Below are 25,067 nucleotides of genomic sequence, written 5' to 3'. Positions count from 1 at the left end.
AACTAAACTTTGTGTTACGTTGAGAAATCCGCTCATTAACTAATTCCTAATTAACTACTTCCGGATGCGTAATTAAATAAAAAAATATTATTAGAAAAAAATTTAAGGATTAGTAAAATAAAAAAATAATTACTTGCACAATTTAATATAATATTTTTAACACTTTTTTTACAGATTCTACGAACCCTCGATGTCTGTGGAGGCTTTGGAAGCAGTTTCAGAATTAGATGATGGTTTAATTGAAGAAATACTTCCAACGTAAGACTAATATTACTATAAAATGTTATTTTCATTTATGTAATTTGTGTGCATCGCTTTCAATCATATTTTGTTAATATTTGTTTACAATAATTAGAATTATTTAATAAGTAGATTTTTTAAAACCAAATATATGCGTTTAGTGGGTGATGGTGAGAAACTATCTGTGCACGTAATTCCTTCAATCGCCAGGAATATAATATCCAGTTGTGTAGTATATTACATATAAACTTGTACTTTTGAGCTGATAGACGCCCGCTGCAATGTATACCATTCCTTCAAAGATCGCCACGATAAACGGTCTTACTCTGTTCGTACCGAATGACTTCTTTAACTATGTCGTCGGTCTACCTTATGGATGCGGTCGAATACTGGTGGGCCGCCGACAGCAAAAATAATACTCTCGTACATTCGAAAAATATTGAATTCTATTTCAGAATAAAACCAAAAAAATTTAATTATCTATACTTCTGGCGGCCGGCCCGCCATCATTTCATGATTTGCCCGAGTGGCCCCTAGTCTTAATAAGTCTGTGCAACCATGGTCTACCTAGTGGGTGGTCTACCCACGCCGCGTCTACCGGCTCGTGGTCGCACTCGAGAACCTTTCAGCTCCAACAGCCATTGGTTGCACGAGTGATGTGTACCGTTCACTGCCACTTCAGACGTATAATTCTTTGAGATACCTCGGTGACGTTAGTTCTTCTGCGAGCCTTCTTATTACTGATTCGATCTCGCAGCTAAATTTCGAACATAGCCCTCTCCATTATTCTCTTCTCTGCTTGACTTTGAGTTTTCTTAAAAGGCCCGTCGTAAGTGACCACGTCTCGAATAAAATCGCATATTATTAAAAATTATGACACAACCACAATTGCGTTCGAATTCAAATCGGTGTTGATTGATTATTGTTCTTTATTGCAGCTTGTTAGGCAAATATCCGAACACCTACTGTTTCACTAAAGCAATAGCCGAAGAAGGTGTTCGTAAATATGGAGAAGGCATGCCGATATGTATCGTGAGGCCGTCAATAGGTACGTACATAAGCTGATAAATTAATTATTTCTAGTAGTACTAAAAACTAATCAGCCTTATATTAACGGTGCATATAGGATTTATCATAGTAGTATATGACCAATATCATAGATGTAATAGCTTTAAGGGTGAATATATAGCTCATTATTTGTAGAAAGCTTTTTCAAAACTATTTCAGCTATTTTTAATTACACTGTATTATGTGATCACTCTGAAATATGTTACATGAATTTATATTAAAATAGACAAGTATTATTTTCACAGTTTGTAACTTTTGTTACTAAATCTGCAGGAAAAGTAAACAATAATTAATTTTAATATGTAGTCAATCGAATTTTAAAAACCTTTTTTCTTACTAACATTAACGTTACTTATTATTTCTGAAACATTGGTTTTTGGAAAAGACTGTGCCACACATTAATTAACAGCAAATTAGTAGTAACTAATCATTCTGTATATTATATAGTATGTTGTGAAGTAAATAATTGTCGTTAAATCATAAGAGAATGTTTACTTTTATACAAAAATTAAATTACATAGAGCTAATCATAAACTTTAAATATTTTTGTTTGTTTTGTTTTGACTATTGTTAGAAAGTATAACAGTTTAGAATCATATCGCTATAATGACGCAAACGTGGCTGCCCATAGTCAGTTTATATTTTTTTAAATAAATAAATAGTAATTTAATAAGTGGCCAACATTTTTTTCCTTCTGGGAATTATTAAATCCATCAACCATAAACTTCATTTTGAAACACAGTTTATCTATATAAAAATATATATGTATATATATATTTGCAGTCATCTCTACATACGAGGAGCCGGTTCGCGGTTGGACAGACAGCGTCTACGGACCGACAGGACTTATTATTGGCATGGGTACAGGTGTTAGTATTAAACTGTTTATAAGCGTTTTACGGAAGTCATTAGGAGGTTTCTCAATACCACCAGCAATGGGTGGTTGCTGATGTACGTTTTTTTTTTAATTTTCTTCATTGGCGAGGAAACCGAAAGCCAGCTGCGATCGATATATTCTCTAGTCTTCATATTCACCACGTATGTGAAGATTGGAGACTATTCATAGTCGTGACATTGACCAAAACAAAACGGCAGAGTCTATCTCACTACGAGTATATTCAAATGGGAGTTCGAATTTCAATTCGAACAGGACATTTTTTAATTATTTATATATTTCCTCGTCATTAATTTTCTATTTTGTTCCTCTATTTTATTTGATTATATATTTCAAATATAATTAAATGTTTGCCTATTGTAGGCGCACACAAGAATGTTCCTAATTTGGGTAGCTTATATCTAATCATTAATGATTGAATAAAATGGAAAACAATATTAAACGTATCTCTAAATAATAATAAAACAAGATAAGGAGAATATATTGTAAGCAAAATTAATTATAGCTAAGATTTTAAACGTTCGTTATAGTGACATAATAAGAAAAAAGTAAAATAAAATAACGTTTAAGCATTCTATGGGCGATAAAAAGAATATTTATTACCGTAGTGGCCAACAAGGAGCATTCACACGTGAACAATAAAATACAAACAAATTTTATTCCATTTTTAAAATTAATCAATATTTTTTGTTTTAATCTAGGTAATACGCACCATGTATATGGATCTGAATAAGGTTGCGGACATGGTGCCTGTAGATCTGACAGTAAACGCCATTCTTGCCTCCGCGTGGTACACCGCGAAACATTTCAAAGAAAAGTAAGTATATTTCGTTAATAAGAGTATAAATAACCAAACGGTAAACCAAACAGAAGCCCGATGTTTTAATTTCTCAGTTTAGACATTAAACAGTATTATTTATGGTCATGTAACTTTTGAGGTCCATATTGAAGTTCACGATATATGTTTAACAAAAAACTTAAGAGATTTTATTAAACTTTCAATGATTGTCGTAATGTCTTTTACGAACAACTCTCGGTTTTATTTTATTAACATATTTAATAATAATGTATGTTAACATGGAATAGGTAAATAGAAAATAACTATTTGCCAGAAGATTTATCATAACAAACGGTCTGAGAGCATCATCATTTTTCAGCCGAAGGAAGTACTCGACATAGGCCTCCACATGAATTTCCATAAAAGCCAGTTGAAAACGGCCTGTATGTAGCATCTTCCGACGAACTTTACAAAGTCGTTCGTTCATCTTATGATATTAAACGCTGCACTTGCTGGTCATTTATCTCTCCAAAATCCAAAATCCTCAGCGGCGAACTGTTCTGCGTGTGATATGTGGCCTATACACAGTCATTTCAACTTGATAACCCGCCGAGCTATGTCGCTTTCGTTCTTCTACGGATCTCCACATATCTGATTCGATGCCGTAGGGAAATTCTGAGTCTTACCATCTCCAAGGCTCGTTGAGCGACATATTCACAGCACGACTGCTGACAGAGAGCACTTAGGTAATAACTTTACTTTTTAACCTGTCATTAAGAAATTATCATTTTTCTACAGCCAAACCTCCAACATACCCATCTACAATTACGTGTCGGGTGCTCAGAACCCCGTCACGTGGGGTGACTTCATCGAACTGAACAGAAAGCACGGCATGGATAAGCCGACAATGAAAGCTGTTTGGTAAGTATAAAAAATAACGAGAACTAACCGAATTTAAAAAAAATCATCGATTTATTTAGAAACTCGATTATAAGATATCCCTAATTTAGGGTTTGTGTGTGTGTGGGGGGGGGGGGATAGGGTAAGTTATTGGCAATTGGCACCGTTTTAAATTTATAATACGCATAGTCATTATTATATAAAAAAATCATAAGTTATTCTCATATTTCAAATCGGCCAAGGAGGTCCTATATCTATGGAAACGTGATTAAAATAAAAATAAATAATGAGAAAGAATAAAAAGTATAGTAAGAATAACACATAAATAATTCAATATATATTTGAATATGTGTGTGTAAATATTTTTACTTTCATATAACTTATGTGTAGTGGTAGTCCGGCGGTAGACGACTGAGACTTGCGTTCGTAGGTCGCGGGCTCGATTCCCGGAACCCAATGTTATATAATTCACACTTTGCGCATAAATTATATAAGATTTCTACTGCTCATAAATAAGTTTCATGGTCAATTGTGTCGCCTGTTGCCGCATTCAAATAGCACCAACATTTGCAACAAAACGTAAAGTCAAGACGTAGCATACATTGCATCCACTCTATTCAAAATCAATTGTATCTGAAATAATAAATAATGATGATTATATAGTAAGAAAAAATTGTTTACAAAATTCGGATTACTGCATATTAAAATTAATTATTGTTTACTGTATGTCCGTCTTCTGCATTAAAATATAAATATAAGTGATCACTTTATATTGAAAGTTTTCTTAAAAAGTGAGAAATAATATTTACAACTTTAAAGCCTTTACACCAATCACCCTGTATCATTAATAGAACTGACTTTGGCTGTTCAATCAGGTACTACGGTCTGAACGCGACAAACAATTACTACATGTTCCTACTGTACAACATCTTTCTACACTATATCCCGGCGCTGCTGGTCGATATGTACAGCGCTTTGCGATGCCGGCGGAGAGTGTGAGTATATTTTGTAACAGTATATACAAGCAATAGTATAGTTTTGTGGCGGAATTTATTTACAGACATTAGAAGTTTAAGTTTCAAGACATTAGAATGCTGTTTATTTCCTCAATGGTTTTTCATTTCTGTTCAGAAAATCTCTACTTTTTTTACTCTGAAATCTAAATACAAAACTTGTTTCAAAGGACAACCCAAATCAGGTCCTTCTCGGGGGTCTATGCGCGTTACTTTCGTGGAGTCCCGTCTAAATGACACTAGACGGCTTGGTTAATTCAATGATATAACGTGCTTCATAAGTACTCGATATCAAAAAGACTACGCGGTTATTTTACACCATTACTAAAATAAGAAGCATACTTCTATTATTATTTAAATTTTTCCATGTATTTTTAAATGAATAGCAACACAGCAAAAAATATACATGTAATAAAATTTATCTAATTTTATTACATGTATCTTTTTTTGCTATTAATATCTATTATTATCTCACCTCTGTACAGAATGCTAAAGCTGTATGGCAGAGTGATGAAGATTGCCAACATATTGTTCTACTTCTCAACACAAGACTGGCGGTTCAATGACGACAACGTGAGGGAGATGTGGCGTTCGTTATCCTCGGCGGATCGTGCTGTTTTCCCTTTCAGTATTGGAGACATGTCTTGGGATTATATGACTGAGACATTCTTAATAGGTTTGTAGTTTAAACCATTTTTTATAACCCATAACACAACACTGAGGTATGGTTTTCACACATAACCCAATATGTTGTTAGCTGACTCAGGTAGTTCAAAAATTGACATCGTTGTTTATACTATAGTAACAAGCGAAGGCATCATTGTACTTTTAACAAAAGGCGTCATTGAATAACGTAGGGTTTTGAGGTATCGCTATAAGTCTGGCATAACCTTTTGTTGTCCCCGCAACGGAAGGGTAATGCCATATACGATTTCTCCACCAGACAAAAAAATACAGTTTAAAATATGTTAAAAACAAAACTGTAAAGCCAATTCATATTAATACCATATTTTAAACATACATTATATTCTATCCTTTATACAATATATTTACAAAAACACGAACATGTAGCTCGGTCCGCCTAACCTTGGTAAGAAGCGAAAATTCCAGATCTCATAAGAGTTAAAGACTAACTGCCATCTAGTTCTGACCTTAATGCACTGGATTATGACGTACGTTTTAGACGTGTAATGTCAGTTTTAGAGAGAGTAAGTCTTACTTTAATACAGTGGCGTACCTAGAACTTTTGCCGCCCGGGGCGATCTACAGTTTGCCGCCTTTTCTATTATATGTCAATCAAATAGTGGTTTTTGATTTAAAAAATATTGATATATCACTTCAAAGTAATCATACAAACTTTTCAAAAGAAATGACATTTATAAACTGACATCAAAAAATTTTACTTAGGAAAAATTGCCAAACAAAGTCGTAAAGATCCTTTTACGAATTCAACGAATTTTAATGAATAAAATAAAATAATTATCTTGTTCTTGAATTAGAATCCAAAATTTACACTAAAATGCATTTATATACACCGAGGAATAATATTCGAAATCATAAAGTTAATCATAATTTATATAAATCAAATATTAAACTTATAATAATCATTTATTATTCAAGAAAAAAAATAAATTTAAAATGAAAAAGTTGCTTTTTACAACTATAAGTAAATATAAAAAATGCCGCCCCAAGGTAAGTGCCGCCCGGTGCGGACCGTCCCCCCCTAGGTACGCCACTGCTTTAATATCATTAGCAGTGAAGAATTTTCCCATAAAAAGAGTGTATGCTGCTATAGGTAACGGGTACCAACTTCTAAAGGACTGTATTGCACCAATCGAGACCAATACGAATATACAACTTTATGTTTTTTTTATTAATAACTAGCTGATCCCGCAAACGTTGTTTTGCAAAAAAAATTAGTTTTAAATTAACAAATGTAAGATAAGGGTTTATCGTAGAAGGGTGAAAATTTAGGTTTGTACGTATTTTTGTATGCTGTATCATAATAAAATAAAAACCAAAAAAATTGTCTAAAAAATTAAAAATAAAATTTAGGGGTGGACCACCCTTATCACTTAGAGGTATGGAAAATAGATAGTAGCCGATTCTCAGACATACTGAATACGCATGTAAAATTTGGTAAAAATCGGTCAAGCCGTTTCGGAGGAGTTTAAGTTCGAACACCGTGACACGAGAATTTTATATATTAGAAGATTAATAGTAATACATGTTACGTACAGTGAAAAAATGTTGTTTTTCTTTGCAATAAGACTAAGTGTATATGTTACAACATTGATATCATTACAGGAATTCGAGTCTATCTAGTGAAGGATGATGTATCAACTTTACCTGAAGCGAGGAAAAAGTGGAACAGGTAATTTTTTTAATGGTTATTTTAATTGCGGTAGCTATTGATAACATAAATGAAGTTAGTATAAAATAATGTAGTTGGTAAATAATCTAGTGTTCGTCTTAGTATTCGCTGGGATGAAATATCTCTTTAGTAAAAAAAAGCTAAGCATGTTTCTACATAAGAGCAACACGTCAGTCTAAATTTGCCGTTTGCACAATGCGTTTTCTTTTTTTTACTTTTATTTTTCCTATTTACACCTGTCATATTTTGTCCTGTTACGACTATGCATATTCTAAAATGCGTACAACATAACAAGAAAACTGTACATAAAATTTAAGTTACAATATTTGTTTTCCCGCTGATTATTATAGTATCTATATGTAAACACATGTTTATGCTGCAGTTGACGTTTATTTCTATAATATGTCCTTTTCACTTTCAAAAATACCATTGAAAGCTAAATAAAATATGTCAGGAAAATAAAGTGTACATGTCAACTGCTAGTGATGCATCAGTTAAGAATCGATATATATATATATATATATATATATATATATATATATATATATATATATGTATGTATGTATGTATATATATATCGATTCTATGTATGTAAAAATAATCTGTTTTGTTATGTATTTTTAATCACAGTGATATTTATATTTAATGGTATATTATTTGTTCCAGATTGTATTATATGCACCAGCTTCTGAAAATAACCACATTGTCGTTGGTCCTCTATTTAGGTTATTTGTTTATACAATTGTTATCTGGGCTCTTACTTGGTTAGTATTCAAAATATAGTATTATAGTTCAATGTAGCACTACGCTGAAAAAATATTTTCTATTTATAGCAAATTCTGGGATAGATTAAAGTTTAATTTTTAGTATATAATAAATTACTTCATGACAACACTACATAATTTTAATTAATATTACTTAAAAATTAAACGTGAATGAAGTATAGGTATAGTGAGAAAATATGGCTTTAGCGATACACATAAATCAAACGTTTCATACATCATTAGTATACATAGTACAATGTATGTTTATGACTGTACAAAAAGAAAAAGCAAAAGAAATACTCTTGCAAAACCAAGCCAAATGATTAATATAGAATCCAATATGTAAATTATTATCTTAAGAAAAATAGGAACAGTTGAAATAATACATTTTGTAATCTTATCCCAGGTATTGTCCAAAGAAATTATGAAATGAATATGTTACGTTATGAAAATTAAATCCATTTCTCAACGCTACACTTTTTCTCAAAATATTTGTAGTTTTAGCTTAATTTTTTATAGTTTATAAGAAGTGTATATATTGTTGTATTTACATATGGAAACATCTGTATATTTTATGAATAAATTGAAAATAAACATATGTAGATTAAAGATTTTTATTTTTGCAACCCTTGCTACTTCTCGAATAAAATTTAAACAAAATCCAGAATATTACTATCTGGACATTGGTATATAATTATCAAATTTCTTAAATAATTGTAAAAAATCCAATGCATATTTAAAATTTTCAAATTTCAACCAATATTAGTATTTGAAGTTGTGTAATTGCTGATGATTTTTTATATGAAATATGTGATAATCTGCTATCTCTAACATGAAGTAGTTATGAGCGTGGTATTTTTCGGTTCGTAAATGATAATATTGATGGTCGAATTAAATGTAAATTATTTTTATTGTTATATAAGCTGTTAATGTATTTTTTGTTTTGTTTTTAATTTAGTTTCTTTATTATACAGGTCATGAAAATTTATTTATTGACACTTTATTTTGCACCAAGAAACATTATAAATTTTTTCCCTAAAAGGAAATATGACAAAACAATAGATAAAGATTAACATTAAACAATTTATACATAGGTGGTACAATAGGCGGTCTTATCGCTCGAAGCTCTCACTACAACCGATCTCTATCAGACAATCTTTTTGGGTGGAGATGAGAGATATGAAGAAAAGGGCAGTTAAGTGTACATAGTAAATATATTCGAAGAAAAATATTTTATACGTAATGTGCGACATGATAATCGCATTACTATTTAATAGCACACGCAGCACTACATACATACACATCACTATCGATCATCGTGTCGTGTTGTCAGCTGTCACTTTCAATCAAAATTGTGTTTCGACAGCGAAAGGTTTTGGAATAGTTGTTTATTAATTTTAAAACATAATGTTAGGATAAATCATGAATTACATATCGTTCATAAACATTTAGAAATTACGTCGCTGCCTAAAAATTTTCTGTAGAGCTTTATTGAATCAAAAATTCCTAATAAAATTTAAAAAAAATGGATGAGACAATAGTTTTAGTTTTGCTTGTTTTGGTGATGTTGGTGGGTTCCTATGTTGCTGGCAGTATTCCACTGAATGTTAGCATGTCAGAGGTAAGAAATGATTTGATTTTCTGTTATTTACACTTATTTAAAGCAATAGTTTTTACGTCATCTAGAAATCTAAATTCTGTTTACGTTTTTATTAGTTTCCTATTTTCGGTGATTCTTGCATATGGTCGAGAGTATCACTAGAAATACTATTGCCCATTACATAATAAGCTAATGTAAAGTTTTTGTTAAACAAACTAATTTTTGCGCGACAAGCATTTCAAAATCATTTGCATAAGCACAGATAGGAAAATCCAGTTTACACAATTATATTTTAAGGAAAATTGTGTTTCTACTTTAGTATGCTACATAAGTGTGACCTTCGTGATTTGTAGGAACAAACATTATTGTGTAATTCTTATTAAATATTTAATTATAACACATTATTGGAAAAGCACAAAAAATTTAAATTCAATCAGTTTATTCTTGCAAAACATGTTACTGTTTTAATAGTCAAACTTAAACTTAAGTCATTTTATGGTTATTTAGTCCAATAGAACTATTCTTACAGTGGTTCTATGTCCTTTTAGATGTGCTTTAGCCTTTTTAACCAGTTTTGTTTTTCAATTCATTATTTACATTTCTTTTAAAGGACAAGTTGCAAAAGGTGACAGTATTTGGTGCTGGATTATTAGTTGGCACTGCACTAGCTGTGATCATTCCTGAAGGTGTAAGAGCACTGTTTTCCGAGAGGGTTCCACTTGTGACCAAAGACTACACACCAGAGCCTGCAGGACATAGTGACCTGCATTCCGTGATTGGCATTTCCTTAGTACTAGGTAAGGAAGATTTTAAATACATAAAATTTAGAGCTCTTTGCCACTTAGGAGAGATACAATTAAATTTATAAGTTATATTCCTGTTTTTATCGAACCTAGAATGATGAATTCATAAATTAGTAAAGAGAGAAAATTTCACTATAGTTTATACAACATTAAAGTAGTTTTGTCATCTGTTGGCAAGAGACACTAATTATTGATACTGGTTAGCAATTTCTAAACAAAATTTTAAAAACTAGCCACAATAATTTTTACACTAGATTAATGTAGTTTAATCTAGTGTAAAACCTGTAACCTGTTGGCAATTTCATCAACAAGGAAATTCTATTTATATTGCCACTTATTTTTTAATTTCAGCTTCATATACAATTTTTTTTAACTTTAGAGCAAAGAATGATATTGATATTTTAAGTAGCTATATTGTGTAAATTAATATATTTAACAATTTTAACATAAGTTTTAAGTTCTACTATGAGTGTTTAAAAGAAAAAAATATTTTGTTGTAAATATAATAATCAAATAACATGTAAAAGAGATATGAAAAAGCTAGAGGCTTGAATTATTACTTAAATTACTTGGTTATAGTTACACTTCTGCATCAAAACATTATTTAATTAAATGGGTCATTGGTTTATTAATTATATTTGAAAATCTCTCTTCTGAAAAATAAAATAATAACTAAAGATTAATTCGTGAAGTAAAAGTCTAATGTGTTGCTGCATGCAAATCTATTAAGCCAACCAGACATGGACATAAAATGTATAATTTTCAATCATTTTCCCCTAACAAGAAGAAGAATTGAGTAATTATAATTGCATTGTGGCAGCTAAAATTGTTTTACCGATTGTTGGAAAATATTTCTTTGCAGGTTTTGTGTTCATGCTGTTGGTAGACCAATTATCCTCAAGATATAATGATGCCAGCAATCCTACAGAGAAGAATATAACAGCCACAGTTGGTTTAGTTGTGCATGCAGCTGGTGAGAGCATTATCAAAATTTCATATCACAAATATTTATAAGCTTTTAGATTATCTGTTGATCATAAGGATTGTTGTTTTGTTTGCACTATGGCCAAAATAATGATTTTTACAAAAGTCATGTTTCTATTTCTTTACTCCATGTAATATCAAAACTAAGCCTCAGAAAGGTACAGTGTCTGGACATACTTTTGGAATACTTAAGGCCAATAGACATTAACAGCCATTACATTTTGCATATACACCATAGGTTTATATAAAGCTATAAAAAATTATGTGTTTTGAAAGTAGGTGCAGGGAACCACTTATGTATGCATTCTTCCCTCTTTGTCAAGAAAATAATAGCTAATAATTTTTGCGTTTATTAAAGACCGAGTTTTGCAAAAAAATATATAAGATATTATAGCTATAGCAGTGACAATCCATCTGCCAGATTTAAAATCAGATGGATATTCTAATTTATGTTAATTAATATTTTTTTACTGGCAAAAGTGGCCAGTGAACAAGAAAGCTCCCTAAGCTTTCTCATTTGAATGCTACACATTGAATTGCTTTTTAATGATAATATTTTTACTTAATAAAATTTCATTAACACACATTTTAATTTGCAAGTAATTTTTGTGTTAATTATATTTCTACTAATGAACCACAGAGAACTTATTTTATACAAGGATGTTAAAGATTCATTTAATCTTTTTTTTATACTTGTTTACTTAGAATTGTTTTTAAAGCAATAATTAATGAAATATTAATACGCTGTGTTAATGCTGGAAAAAATTAAATCGTTATTTATTTAATTAATGTAGTCAAAATGTGACTTCGTTCTTGAATCTTTCGGCCAAATGGCCGTCCTAATAATTTACAAAAGTAAGATGTATATCAATTTAAACGTGACATTGGTTTTTAAATATAATTTGAATAAAGGTATCTCACAGTTTTTCAGTAAAAATCGAAGTATAGATTATTTCTTGGTACAGTATTTCTACTTTATCGTTATGTTGACATTACGAACATGTATGTATGTGTAACATCCATTACTGCAATTTGTCGCAACGATAAGACCTCTTTGATAGCGGCCCGCACGTGATCAGAAAACTATTTTACGAACCGATTAAGTGTAGTTTCAGTACATCGTTAATGAAATCCTCTATCCATATTAAGTATAACACGAAACGTAATTATTTGACTAATTGAAAAATTACAATGTCAATATTGATTGCATTCTTTATTGACGTCATTGGTGTTTCTATTGATATTATAATTATTTGTAATACAACGTATGTTATGTGTCTAGACAGAATAGACTAGAAAATAAGCTATTTATAATATATTTAAATAATTGCCTCACGGCACTGAAACGTGGTCTATCACTTCAAGCCTCATTGCCAAGCTTATAGTTGTTCTATGATTGCAATGTTTATAGATTTATTCAAGTTAAGGTTCGCTACATATAAATTGTTGTCGATAAAGAAATATGTTAACTACATAATTTTTTTTAAATCTTATCACAATGTTATACTGTGTTGAGAAAGATTGTGAAAGTTACCGCAAAAAGAATCGCGTTGGATTTTAGCTCTATGGATCAGTACGTCTTTGGAAATTACGTAGATTAATTTTATTATTATAAATGTCATTATAAACGAGATCAGAATCATGTCACTTTCTCTTAAATTGAGCTTTTTCGGAATTTTTCATTTGACGTAAACATGTTATAAATGATCAAAATTGGAAATTAAAGCTGATATACGTATATATGTACTGCTGATATATGTGCAAGTCGATGTTTATTTTCAAACGTTTGTCGTGTTTGTCTACATAAAACCTGCCTGACTTTGTTGTGGACCCCTCTCAGAATCCTTCAGACGCATTTGGAATCCTCGTAGCTTTAAGTAGAAAGAAGTTGACGAAAAAGTTTCTATGAAATTGGGCACTTCTGGCATTCTCAAGACCTACACAAGTGATGCGTGTATAATTTATGAATAAAACGGTCACGTATATGAATAACGTGAAATTCCAAGTAGTGTGTACAGGATTGTGTTAAAATTCCTGCCGTGTGTATTGCAGCTGATGGCATCGCTCTGGGCGCAGCAGCTACTACATCGCATGCGGACGTCGAGTTAATCGTGTTCCTCGCCATCATGCTGCACAAGGCGCCTGCGGCTTTCGGCCTCGTCACCTTCCTCATGCACGCCGGTCTCGACAGGTACAAACATACTTTAATATTTTTTACTATGGTTTCATTTTCACTGCATACAAGCCTTGAAAGTAGACGCCTGTTTGATTTTAGGGCCATTATAATCACTATGTAGACGGATTTTGTTGTTCAAAATTTCGCATAACATCGCGTTTTTGCTAGTTCGTAACTTGCAAAGTAAAGTCATAACATGGACATGCCTTTCTACTTAAAAAAAATTATGATAAACTTTTATAACAGATTAGTATTAAACCTCCTCTCGGGTGACGAGCAATGTAATTTTATTGTTTAATATTATTTTTGTAACTGCCAATGAAATCTTTATGCTGATGCAAAAATGAAGAGAAAAATTTATGAATATATGTATAATTTATGAATATTAATGAAGATAGAAAATTTTATTCAATTCCTAAATCCCAGAGGCATGTCCACATTGATATATACGTTCATTATTCTGGTATTATTTTCATTAATATAAATGTGTGCGGTGTTCATCGTTGCGTGTAGAATAGCCTAAAATGCAATAAGAAACAGTTTCTATATGTTATATCACGGTTGTAAACAACACACGTACACTCTATACAAACATTAATTAACAGTTTATATTTCTCCATGTATTCTTTTTAAAACGTCACAAGAAATGAACAGTCCACAAACTATTTTTAATGGTTTAAAATAATTAACTAAGATTTGGCAATTATATAACAATACAAAAATGATTAAACTTCTAAGAAAAAGCACACATTTTTAGTAAGTAATTTCTTTCTCATATACAGGGTTTTTCATAAAAAAATTAAATCTTTGATTCCCTGAAACTGTTGATTTTTGGATATAGTGTACCATACATGGACAGCAAATGCGTCTATGCATTATATATATTCACCAACTAATTACAATCACCCTGTGTATTATACAAATATGTAGTAAGATTTTTTAATGAACGCTCTTGAACCCATTTGTAAGTAGAATTTCGTATCGTCTGTTACATGTCCTCTCGGCTAGATAGATTTAAAACAAAATTTTCTCCGATTGTTTAACTGCTTGGCTGTTATTCAGGAACCGGATACGCAAGCATCTTCTGATCTTCTCATGCGCCGCGCCCCTGCTCGCCTTGCTGACTTACTTCGGCATCGGCAACGAAAGCAAGCAGACCCTCAGTGACTTCAATGCCACGGGTAAGATTCCAGTACTGTCCATGTATACAATGTTAGAATACGAGCCAGTTATTAGGATACAGAATTCACCTCGGTGACCTACCAGTATGGATCATCATCATCATCATATCAGCCTTCCCCAAAGACCGCCACGATGACCGGTCTTGCGCTGCTCACTTCCAACTCCCGGCGACCTTAACTGTCTCGTCAGCCCAATAGTGGTTGAGCCTACCCACGCCGCATCTACTGAATGGTGTTCGCCACTCTAGAACGTTCCTTTCCCAACGGCTCTCCGTTGCACGAAAGATACGCCTTAATCACTACCACTTCAGCGAACAAATCTTTGAGCTATGTGACTTTGGATAAGTCAAGATTTTAACACATGCGTCTTCCACGCTTAAACTTTCAACGTGCCATGAACGCTAACCGTTAAGCTGGCCAACGGAGCTTAGCCGTGAAGTTGCTTGGCATTTATCTAATTCAGTTATTCCCGCTCTTTTCCCATAATAAAACTTTTCATTTGTGAATACTGTAACCCCACTTCCCGATGGGCCTTATTTCTCTTATTTACTTATTAAAATATATCTGTAGACCTTATCATTGACATTTCTTTGACTTTCTGCATAAGTTCTTCAACATCTAAACGACGATATAATTGTTATGTAACTCACACACTGTCTGACGGACAGACTTTGACAGCTAAGGGCAGATTTTTTAATAAGTTCTTTGGATTGTATGGGAAAAAATTGTTTTAACGTCTACTCGAAATTCTTCCAAGTTATTTCCATAAAATTATATCTTGTACTAATAATATAAAAAAATAGCTGATTCGGTTGAGCCGTTTCAAAGTTTTGAGCTTAGCCGCACATTTGATGATTGATTTACAATTACATGAATAAATAAAAATTGTAATAGGACAGTAACATTGAAATATATTATTCTAAAAATTATTATCTTGATGTGTTTCTTATATAAAAATATGATTTGTATAATGAAGTTTTAAAATTACAATACCATCATTACTACTATTGCAGTCGTTAGTCATCTACTACTGGATATAGGCCTTACCCAGATATATTCAACGGTTGAAAATAACCAGCATCGCATCAAAATTAAAAAAAAATAAAAACTTATGTTATTATCATTACAGGTATAGCGATGTTGTTTTCGGCGGGTACGTTCCTCTACGTGGCGACTGTGCACGTCTTACCTGAGCTCACGCACTCTCACTCGCACACACACGCACTATTACCAATGCAAGAGGGCGTTGCCCCCAAAATGGGTTACGGAGGACTTCAATTATGCGAGGTTCTCATATTAGCGATTGGAGCTATGCTTCCTGTTATATTGACAATGGGACATGAACATTAAGTACGAGAGGATAAGGTTCAAAAAGCAATGTACTGTTTTGAAAATTGAAAATTCGAGCAATAAACAATTTATATAGGCTGTCCTATAAATCAACGTCAAATTTGAATGATAAGGCAGTGAGTGGTTAAACACAAATAATGAATTAAAAACTATTACTATTAAAATTAGCTATATAATGTTCTGTCTGTTATAATGACTATATATATATATGTGTGTACTTTTATACTTTTTTCTACTTTTTTATTACTGTAGGTAATCTATAAACAGACGAAAATTCATACTGCATTGGCTACTTTAAACAACTTTTTGCCAAACGTCAAAATTACTCAAAATTACCACGACTTCCTATTTAAATCGTCTTTGTTGAAAACAATAATATACTATATCACGTAGGCTTGCAATGCTTACGTCCAAAGATAGCGCGTAGTTTTTTTTTATTTTTTTTATTCCATAGAGTTAACTATGTACTATTTGCAGTATCAAAAGATTTTGACTTGACGTTGATTTATGGGACACCATGTTTATTATGTTGCGTTAGTTACTATTTCATAGTCTCCATAAAGAGTTTTGATGCAGATCTTTTAGTGTAGCATTTGTCTTTTTCTATATTTTTTATTTTGAACTGCAACATGTGATTGTTAGTTTAGTTGCCAGTCTTTAATGCCTCGGTGCTTCCCACAGACAGAATTCTCAAAGAAGTTTTTACTCAACTATTAAAACAAGTATGAACTTTTTTTTTAGAAAATATTGATATTTCACACAAGTGAATGTTTCATATCATTGTAATTGTAAATAGTTAATCAGAACAAATTTTTAAATTGATCTCAAAGTTAACATTTTAATAATTAACATTGGACAAACACAAATTAACACAAAAATAACAAATTGATTAACTAATCGTCGAAAAGATTAGTTTTTAAAAGTTTAAACATACATTGTATGGACGGTGTATGAGAGTCAATCGCAGTATTCGCTTAAGACTAAATTTTAACCCTGTATGTAATTGTATGTAAATTGTATGAAATTAATTTGTACATTCTGTTTTTATGTACGCGCATAATGTCTTTTGTATATATTGAACATGTTATATGTAGATATTTTAAATAAATGATACTGCGTTTTATCCTGAGATTCTATTATGTTTTTTTTTTAATTAAATTCATACTGTGGCCAAATCTCACCAGTGTAGTTTTTACTTAAAAAAAGGTTACCCTTCTGGCACTTTTGCAATCAAGCATTATGTGAAGAAAGGTTCAATATGTATTTTAAAATATAGCTCTATGTGATATGACTAAAGATATACAGATACAGGTAGTTACAATAAAATTCGAGTGTATATTCTGCTGGCAAATATAACACACTTATTACATGCAATGCAAAATGAAATGCAATTTTTAATAGTTCACATTAAAATGATAAAAAAAAAAACAAATGACATAAACAGTTTTGACAGTCAATTCATCAATGGCCTACTTATGATAAAGCCGTATAATGATTTATTTTAATTATTTTTTTGTGTTCAATAGCATAAATACGTAATTATTAAAAATTAGTAATTAAAACTTTTTTACTGACACTAGTGTATAACAGTCATTAATTAATCAAGAATTTTAACTGTTTAAAACACACGGGTGTAATTTTTGTGCATATTATCGCATCAAAGTGAAATACATATATTTATTAATACATATATTGAAAAACATATAGCATTAGAAATATTCAGGGTTTGGTTGATCGATAATTATATTTATTTACGCGAATGATAAAAATTCGTCACTTCGAAATTATTAAATATAATTTCAAAGTTAAGTGATGTGCCAATAATGTTTTACTAATCTGAAATTCGTCATTGGAGCTGTATTTCAATAGCTGCAGTGGTTAAATATTTTAATTACCTGTGGTAAATGGAGTTTCCCATAAATAAACGTTAAGCTGAAATTGGATGATTAAGCAGCAAACACCAGAAAATTATTAAAAATATATTGATAACGTATTTTCAACATTTTTAAAATAATAGTGCTGCTAATTCTAATTTGAGAACATGGTTCGTCAAGAAGTGCCATTATCATTCAAAATCACTATGATATGAATGCATTTGAAATTTTGTTTGTCGTTTATAGCATAGTTTAAACCAACTAAATACTTAACTAAACTAAATAGAATTAGAAAAATAAATATTTGTAATCATAGTCATAGAAATAACATTACAGCTTGCATAAAATTTATATATTTATTAAATAGAGTAACTTAAAAAATATGACAATTTATTTTTAATTTAGATCAGCCACTACTTTACTGTTTATAACCTGTTTTCGTCTTGACGTTGATTTATGGGAAAACCTTCATATCAATTTCTTTCCGATTTTTTTAATATATTATTACGTCAATCTAAAATAAATAATACGTTTATTGTGAACTTCCCATCAGAATATATTCTAATAAAATGATGTTTTCGTCACATTATTTGAAATGATTTTTAATAATAACAGTATTAAATAATTGACTTGTCAGAAACATTTGTACTTTGTCAGATTATTGAATTAATCCGAGATTTATTTTTGTAATTTTTTAACACTTAAAACATGAACATAGTTTTAAATTAAATATATTGCAATTTTAATGATTTTACAGTAATATGAGATATAGAGACATAATTTAAAAAATAGTATATTTAGACTAAGCGAATTTTGCTTTTTAATAAATGTATTATCTTGTATAGTAATTGAAACTGATCTTGTTTGTAAATTTTTGTGTATTTAGGAATGTCTCAGGATATTTATATATATATATATATATATATATATATATATAAATATATATATATATATATATATATATATATATAGGTTCGCTTAACATTTAACCTTAAAGCTTACTATATCCATCTACATCTTTAACCTTTATAAAATTCATATTTCTATTTTTTTCAAAGAATCCCTATATGTAAAAACATGTCCTCCCATATTTATTTGACTTTTCTATTAACTTGGTTTTAATAATATAAATATTTGTGTATGTATTTGCTTTCGTTCAATATTTTTTATTGTTATATGGTAATGTTACATCTTCGACGATTGTTTTTAATCTAGGTGTATGCGGTTGTATCTTGTAGAAATATGAAAGAAGATATAGTAAAATCACTAGGATTTCTATTTTATTTTTGGCCTGAAATAAAAGCGGTGTAACGAGGGTATATGTTGTTGTGATGTTATTTTATATTAAATAAATAGTTTTTTTTAAAAAGAAAATGCGTTTTATTTTCCAACACATGCATTTGAATATTTCAGATTTTCAGTGTTTATTTATTTTATCTTAAAATATGCCATTAAAATCTATTTAAAGTGTATATTATAAATTCTAAAAGTAAGTTTTAAATATAAAGAATATGTATTAGATATTAATAATTAGGACAAATGAGTGCATATTAGCGCCATCTATACAATAAATAGTAAACACCTATAAAACTTCTAACCGTGCAGCAATTTATCTACTTAACACAAGGTGTCACTGTATCTTAATTTTTTTTTTATTTATACATTACTTGATAGCAGCAATCTGTATTGTTCAATTACTCTTAGTAGAATGCATTAAATGTATTAACGTAAGTTCGTATTCACCTGTCAATAATTGTACGTTAAGTCATGGAATTAAGTTCGTCAAATCATAGGATTAGGTTTATGACGAGTCATGGTTTGAGTTCAAAAAACAATTAGGCTATGATTATTGATGAATATTTTTTAAATTATTTCTCATTATTAGGAAGGAACTTATATAATACAGGGTGGATATATATATAACCTACATAATCTTAGTAACTTGCTTTCTTTCTTTCTTTAATTTAGAAACCTATAGCCACAGGGCCTGGTTCCATTGTAATAGTTCGATATTTCATACATCTAGTGAGTATTTAATAGTTGTAAACGAAATATTTAGTGGATAAATTATGTAGCAAGGATACTGAGTGACCTTTCCATGTTATGCTCAGAGCCCAGATTTCACATAACATTTTTTTTCTGGGTATACCCCAAGAGCCGCATTTACGCCGATAAACGGACAACGACTGCCCAGCTCAAAACAACATTTGCGAAGCAATGTTGGCTATCCCATAAGGAATGTGTTAGCGAGTTTTTAAGCATTTTTTGATTTTGTTTCAAGGAGTCTTTACGTTTAAATGGCACAATTCGGAGACATTATATAAAGAAAAACCTATAATGTGCTATCACAGATAAAATCTTTCTAACCTCAACTTTGCAGTTTTTTCTTCCACGATTTTTCTAAATCCACTCATGCTGTATTACTGTGTAGGTAGTGCACGTAATGTGGCGCAACGGATGTGGCGGAATTAATAGACGCTTTTATAGCATAAAGAATAGTGCGCCGCCTGCCATAACTTACTTTTAGGCAACACTAGGTGATATCCATTAGCTCGATATTTATGTAAACGATAAGAAATTCTGATTTCCGTTAATCGTTATAGGATCCGATTGCCATATGAACCGCCATCAGTACTTAGCGACTTATATATTAGAGAGAAATTTCGTTTCCCATATGTTATAACAGCAACCCATAAGTTATGGCAGAAATATTTATTAACGAAATATACTCTTCATGTATTAACATGAAAAATAATCCTTATCTCTTTTGGTCACGCAATAACTTTTGAGCGACTTTACTGATTTCATTCATTTTTTTTTAAATTACTGACACTTTGTACAATGATAAAGTTTTATTACAGAAAAAAATACAATCAGTGTGGATTGCGATTGCAATGTTGATAAAAAATCCTAACGGCGGTAGTGGAGTGTTTGTGACATCAATTTTGTAAACCTTTGTTTATAGCATGGCCAATTGTATATCGTTTGTTCTTGTGTTGGAAAAAACACCGACATTATTTATTTATGTACTACAAAATATAAACTAATTATGTGGTGTTTCAATAAGCGTTACAATAAAACTAAGTTTTTGTAATAGTTTCTTTTATTGTTTATCCTAATAGACGAGACAAGATCTTTCAGGTCAACTAATATTAGATAAATACATATTATTCAGCGTTCGGAATGACTGCATTATGCAAATATGCATTTTTATCCTACCGTTTGGGGAACATATTCTTCGTTATAAAGTTTTTGAATAAAGAAACAATTTTTTTCGCCACTATAATAAGCAGCCATTATAAAAATATATCTTCGTTAATTATTATTACAGATTTTATTTTCCAGATATTACTCTAATGTAATATAATTCTATTACATTGTAACTTTAATGTTTATTGTATCACGTAAAAAATATTTGCAAAGCGTAAAAATCTTTTAAGATCTAATTAAATAGAAATAATGTAACAGACAAAGAAATGAATTACAGATTTTGTTTCAATAAATATATTGAATTTTAACGTTTGAGGCTGCGCCCTACAAGACATAAGCCTTCCCCAAAATTATTTGATAAGTACATGTCATAATCGTCACGCTTGGCTGAGGACGCTGATGATCATCCTAAGGAAACTTCTTTGAAAGTACTAGCAATCCTATAAAATGTACAGTGTTATTATATAAGATTGTATACAGGGTATCAAACCTGGGATCTACGATTGTCCCAGTTCTCTCTCGCTGGGCTACCATTGCTCAAAATTTAATTCTCTTTATTATACTTTAGTAAACTAAATTATAACGAATACTTTAATATTTACATTTTTCATTTAACTTTATTTTACGTTAACCGGTTAAAAGATCGATTTTGTCAAACTAAACGATAACGCTTCCGAGAGTAACTTAAGTTAAACATTAAGAAAGAGATGACATGATCAAGCTCTTCTACCCAGTACTTAGCGTTTTGAAATACAAAGTACAGTGCAACGTCCATTTTCCGGTCGATATCCAGAAAAAAGAAAAACACGTCAAAGCTACGGTGCCTAAACGAAGTAAAATAAGTAACGAGAATAGTTAAAGAGTATAAATAAACGACATCCTGTGACCGGCTATTAGGAAAAAAGTCCAAATAAAGAAAATATTCATAAGAAACTATACTAGGTGATACTTTAAAAAGTGAACACTACATGTAATAAAAAGTAAAATAGGTGCAAGTTTTAACAGGTTGTCAAATATCTCCCTTCCGCTTTTTTGCTCTTTATTCAATGCTTTATAAAAAGTGTTACAGTGACCGTATTAATACTTATAACTTACAGAATTTAAAAAAAATCCAGAGCAACTCAATTAAAATATATAATTTTCATTTTAGTTTGCAGATTTACATGAAGCTGAAAAATAACATAATTTATATGTAAATATATACTATCACGATATCTTTGAAACCATATGAGATTTGAAATTTAGTAAGAATAATTCTTTCACAGAGTAGAGACCAGAATTTATTAAATTACATAGGAATGATAATCCTCCTAGTTATATGTAAGAAAACAAAGGCATTTTTAAAAAGCCCAGTGGGCGTTAAATAGCTCTGGTTGGTATAAAATTTGTCAATAAAGAATATTTTTTTAGACATATTAAAAATAACCAAAAATGGATTTCACGTTATCACATCCACAAAAGGCAGTGTGGGTCACGCGAAATGCGAAAGCAGGAGCTAGTCGAATATAACCGGGATAAATAGATCAATTTTTTAAAGTTAACTTCAAAAAAGAAAAATTATTACTGGAACCGAATTATAATTCGGTAGAGTAGCAAGTAGTAGAAGCCAAACAAATAAGGTATAGACTTTGCAGTGAGCTTCTACCGGCTGAAATGATAATAATGTAATGGAGTAGCATTAAGTAAGTTTGACCGTTTTTAATCCGGAATTTGTGATGTCAAAGTCGCACTCCTCTGGCTCAGTCTGATCGCCCTGTTACGGATTAAAAGGATGCCATTTTTTGATAAAATTGATCAAGATCGACATATCATTAGTTGTGATGTAGTTGAAGAAATAAAAGCTAACCACAAAGCGATGTGATTCTTCATTGACTTTTAATGAAACAAAAACGTTTTTATAGAGATTAATAACTGGAGATGAAAAGTGGATTGCGTACGACAAAGTGTGAATAAGGTCGTGGTTGAAAATCGGTAAGACAAGGACGCTATAAGGTGATGCTGTATAGTGTTTTAAGCGTTGGCCAGAACCTTCGATTTGAGATTAACACGATTAACATCAAGAGAAGACTGCAAAATTTCTAGTCGAGTCTTCTTCAGTCGAGTCTCTTTTTAACAAAAGTTCCAAAATTTCTACAACACCAGAATAATGTCACTTCTGGTGACTATATGACAAAATTTTCATCATGAGAAAATTTAAGCAAGAGTTTTATTCTCAATAGTGTCACCAGTTGAAACATTATTAAGTTATTGTAAATAAGTTAGAATAAATAGGACGTAGACCTTAACTACAAGCCTTACTAGAACCAGAAAACAGCGATGAGTCTAATAATGTCAGTTAAGTATCTACAAGGTGACAAAAATATTTCAAACTAATTGGCGCCTATGTACAAATGTCTATGTAAAATATAAATAAAGTTTGAAAAAAATTGAAGATTTTTTCCCCTACAATCTCGTATTTAGGACCAATAACAAGTGTAACCCTCGATTTTAATTCTTCAAAGTATTCTAAAATAAATAACAATTCGGTAATACGTTATAAATGTCATGTACATTAATTACAACAAATGGTTCTCCAAAACAAATTAAATCTTTGCAAGTCACGAGTTCCAGAATAACTACTCGAAGATAAATTACATTAAACGGATAAAATTCTTACGTAAAGAGGCTAGTGCTGTCTATAAATTAGATGCCATAATAGGCCGATTGCGGAAGCAAGCTCCGCAGACAAATGTCTTCGCTCGTGCCGTCGTTTTTACAAAAGAAAATGCGACAAGATGGCGCCGGTCTGTCTGGCGCCAAAACTTTCCTTTTGTACAAAACCTAAAAGTACTAAGCGACTACGAGCTTTTCCTAAATATACACTTTATAAATGTACTATAAAACTGATTTTTGCTTAAAACATCTCTTAACGCCTAGTATTGACTTTTCCGCGAAATAGTTATGCGTTTTGGGCTACCGTAGTCCCTTTTGGCAGTCGATCTTTGACTTTAAATAGTGAATCTTAAAGCTTATTCCTGAATGCGTTTGACTAAATATATATTATTTTGTTCGTATATCGTTGTCTGGGTGGCGCCAAAGGACGTTTAAAGTTATTTGTTGCATTATGTTCTCTAAATCTGAAAAATAAAGCACTTTTTCCGTTCTCTTTCTATAGAAACACTTAAAGGGAAAAATGAACATGAAATTTAGGGATGTTATTTTCAATTGTAACGTTAAATATCTAACTTATATATGTATAGACCTATGTTACAATAATTTATATCAAATAATGCTTCTATGTATATATATTTGACTTTAAATTTATATCGTTTGCAGTTCTATTTAAAACATTATAACTTAGCATAATTTATCTCTCTTCATATAAACTACTCAAAACAAAATAGGGCCCACCAGAACTTTGTCTCTAATCGTGTTTATAAATAACTCATATACTAATCATTGACAAAATGAAGCACTACCACTTCTAGCACACATGTTTATTAGTTCATAATGATGTTTTAAAAGTTAACTTTTTTGTGGATTTCAAGTGAGTAGACAAAAAAATTAAGTGCTTAAATTTAACCATTTCTTAAATTTTCAATCGTTTGTGTTCTCAGTCTTGCTTTAAGCGCAATACTTTGATCACACTTTGTTTAGCTGTGTTTTTTTCGTTTCGGCATTATTCCTCATTACAATGCCAGGTTCTCGTCGTAATATGGATGTGGAAACTTCGACAAGGGCAGTTCTTTTGCTTCAAGAGGGAGAATCGCAAAGATCGGTTGCATCTCACCTTGGTGTGTCACGGCGAGCAATTCGAAACGTATGGGAGCGGTTCCAGGAGACAGGTAGTGTGGCTAGAAGAACTTGATCAGGAAGGA

General features: G+C 31.0%; 2 protein-coding genes across 3 annotated transcripts in view; both read left to right on the top strand.

The window, feature by feature from the left end:
* LOC137922650 (fatty acyl-CoA reductase wat-like) overlaps positions 1-8,445 on the top strand; it is a 44,730-nt gene extending 36,285 nt beyond the window's left edge. For both annotated transcript variants that reach the window (XM_068765663.1, XM_068765661.1), the window contains exons 7-15: positions 175-258; positions 1,179-1,288; positions 2,092-2,177; positions 2,905-3,020; positions 3,780-3,902; positions 4,757-4,876; positions 5,380-5,570; positions 7,202-7,268; positions 7,935-8,445. In XM_068765663.1, the coding sequence (XP_068621764.1) occupies positions 175-258; positions 1,179-1,288; positions 2,092-2,177; positions 2,905-3,020; positions 3,780-3,902; positions 4,757-4,876; positions 5,380-5,570; positions 7,202-7,268; positions 7,935-8,037 (1,000 nt within the window). In that variant the 3' untranslated portion in view covers positions 8,038-8,445. The remainder of the gene's footprint in view (positions 1-174; positions 259-1,178; positions 1,289-2,091; positions 2,178-2,904; positions 3,021-3,779; positions 3,903-4,756; positions 4,877-5,379; positions 5,571-7,201; positions 7,269-7,934) is intronic.
* Positions 8,446-9,352: 907 nt separating this feature from the next.
* Zip102B (Zinc/iron regulated transporter-related protein 102B) lies at positions 9,353-16,323 on the top strand. The gene is made up of 6 exons (XM_068765910.1): positions 9,353-9,653; positions 10,243-10,429; positions 11,298-11,408; positions 13,472-13,610; positions 14,658-14,776; positions 15,906-16,323. The coding sequence occupies exons 1-6, from the start codon at positions 9,558-9,560 to the stop codon at positions 16,124-16,126; spliced, it is 873 nt and encodes a 290-aa protein (XP_068622011.1). The 5' UTR covers positions 9,353-9,557; the 3' UTR covers positions 16,127-16,323.
* Positions 16,324-25,067: the final 8,744 nt, after the last annotated feature.

The sequence above is a fragment of the Battus philenor genome, unplaced genomic scaffold (genome assembly GCF_028537555.1).
Source record: "Battus philenor isolate CCGP_79_NKW_IND1 unplaced genomic scaffold, ilBatPhil1.0.hap1 SCAF_20, whole genome shotgun sequence".
Lineage (NCBI taxonomy): Eukaryota > Metazoa > Arthropoda > Insecta > Lepidoptera > Papilionidae > Battus > Battus philenor.
The sequence above is the reverse complement of the archived record's forward strand: the minus strand, read 5'-3'. Positions and strand labels throughout refer to the sequence as shown.

Bases quoted from the DNA above. Each gene is read 5' to 3' on its own strand.
- Zip102B (XM_068765910.1), top strand. From the start codon at position 9,558: ATGGATGAGACAATAGTTTTAGTTTTGCTTGTTTTGGTGATGTTGGTG. The intron at 9,654-10,242 runs GTAAGAAATGAT...TTTCTTTTAAAG, and splicing joins TGAATGTTAGCATGTCAGAG to GACAAGTTGCAAAAGGTGAC. The intron at 14,777-15,905 runs GTAAGATTCCAG...TTATCATTACAG, and splicing joins CAGTGACTTCAATGCCACGG to GTATAGCGATGTTGTTTTCG.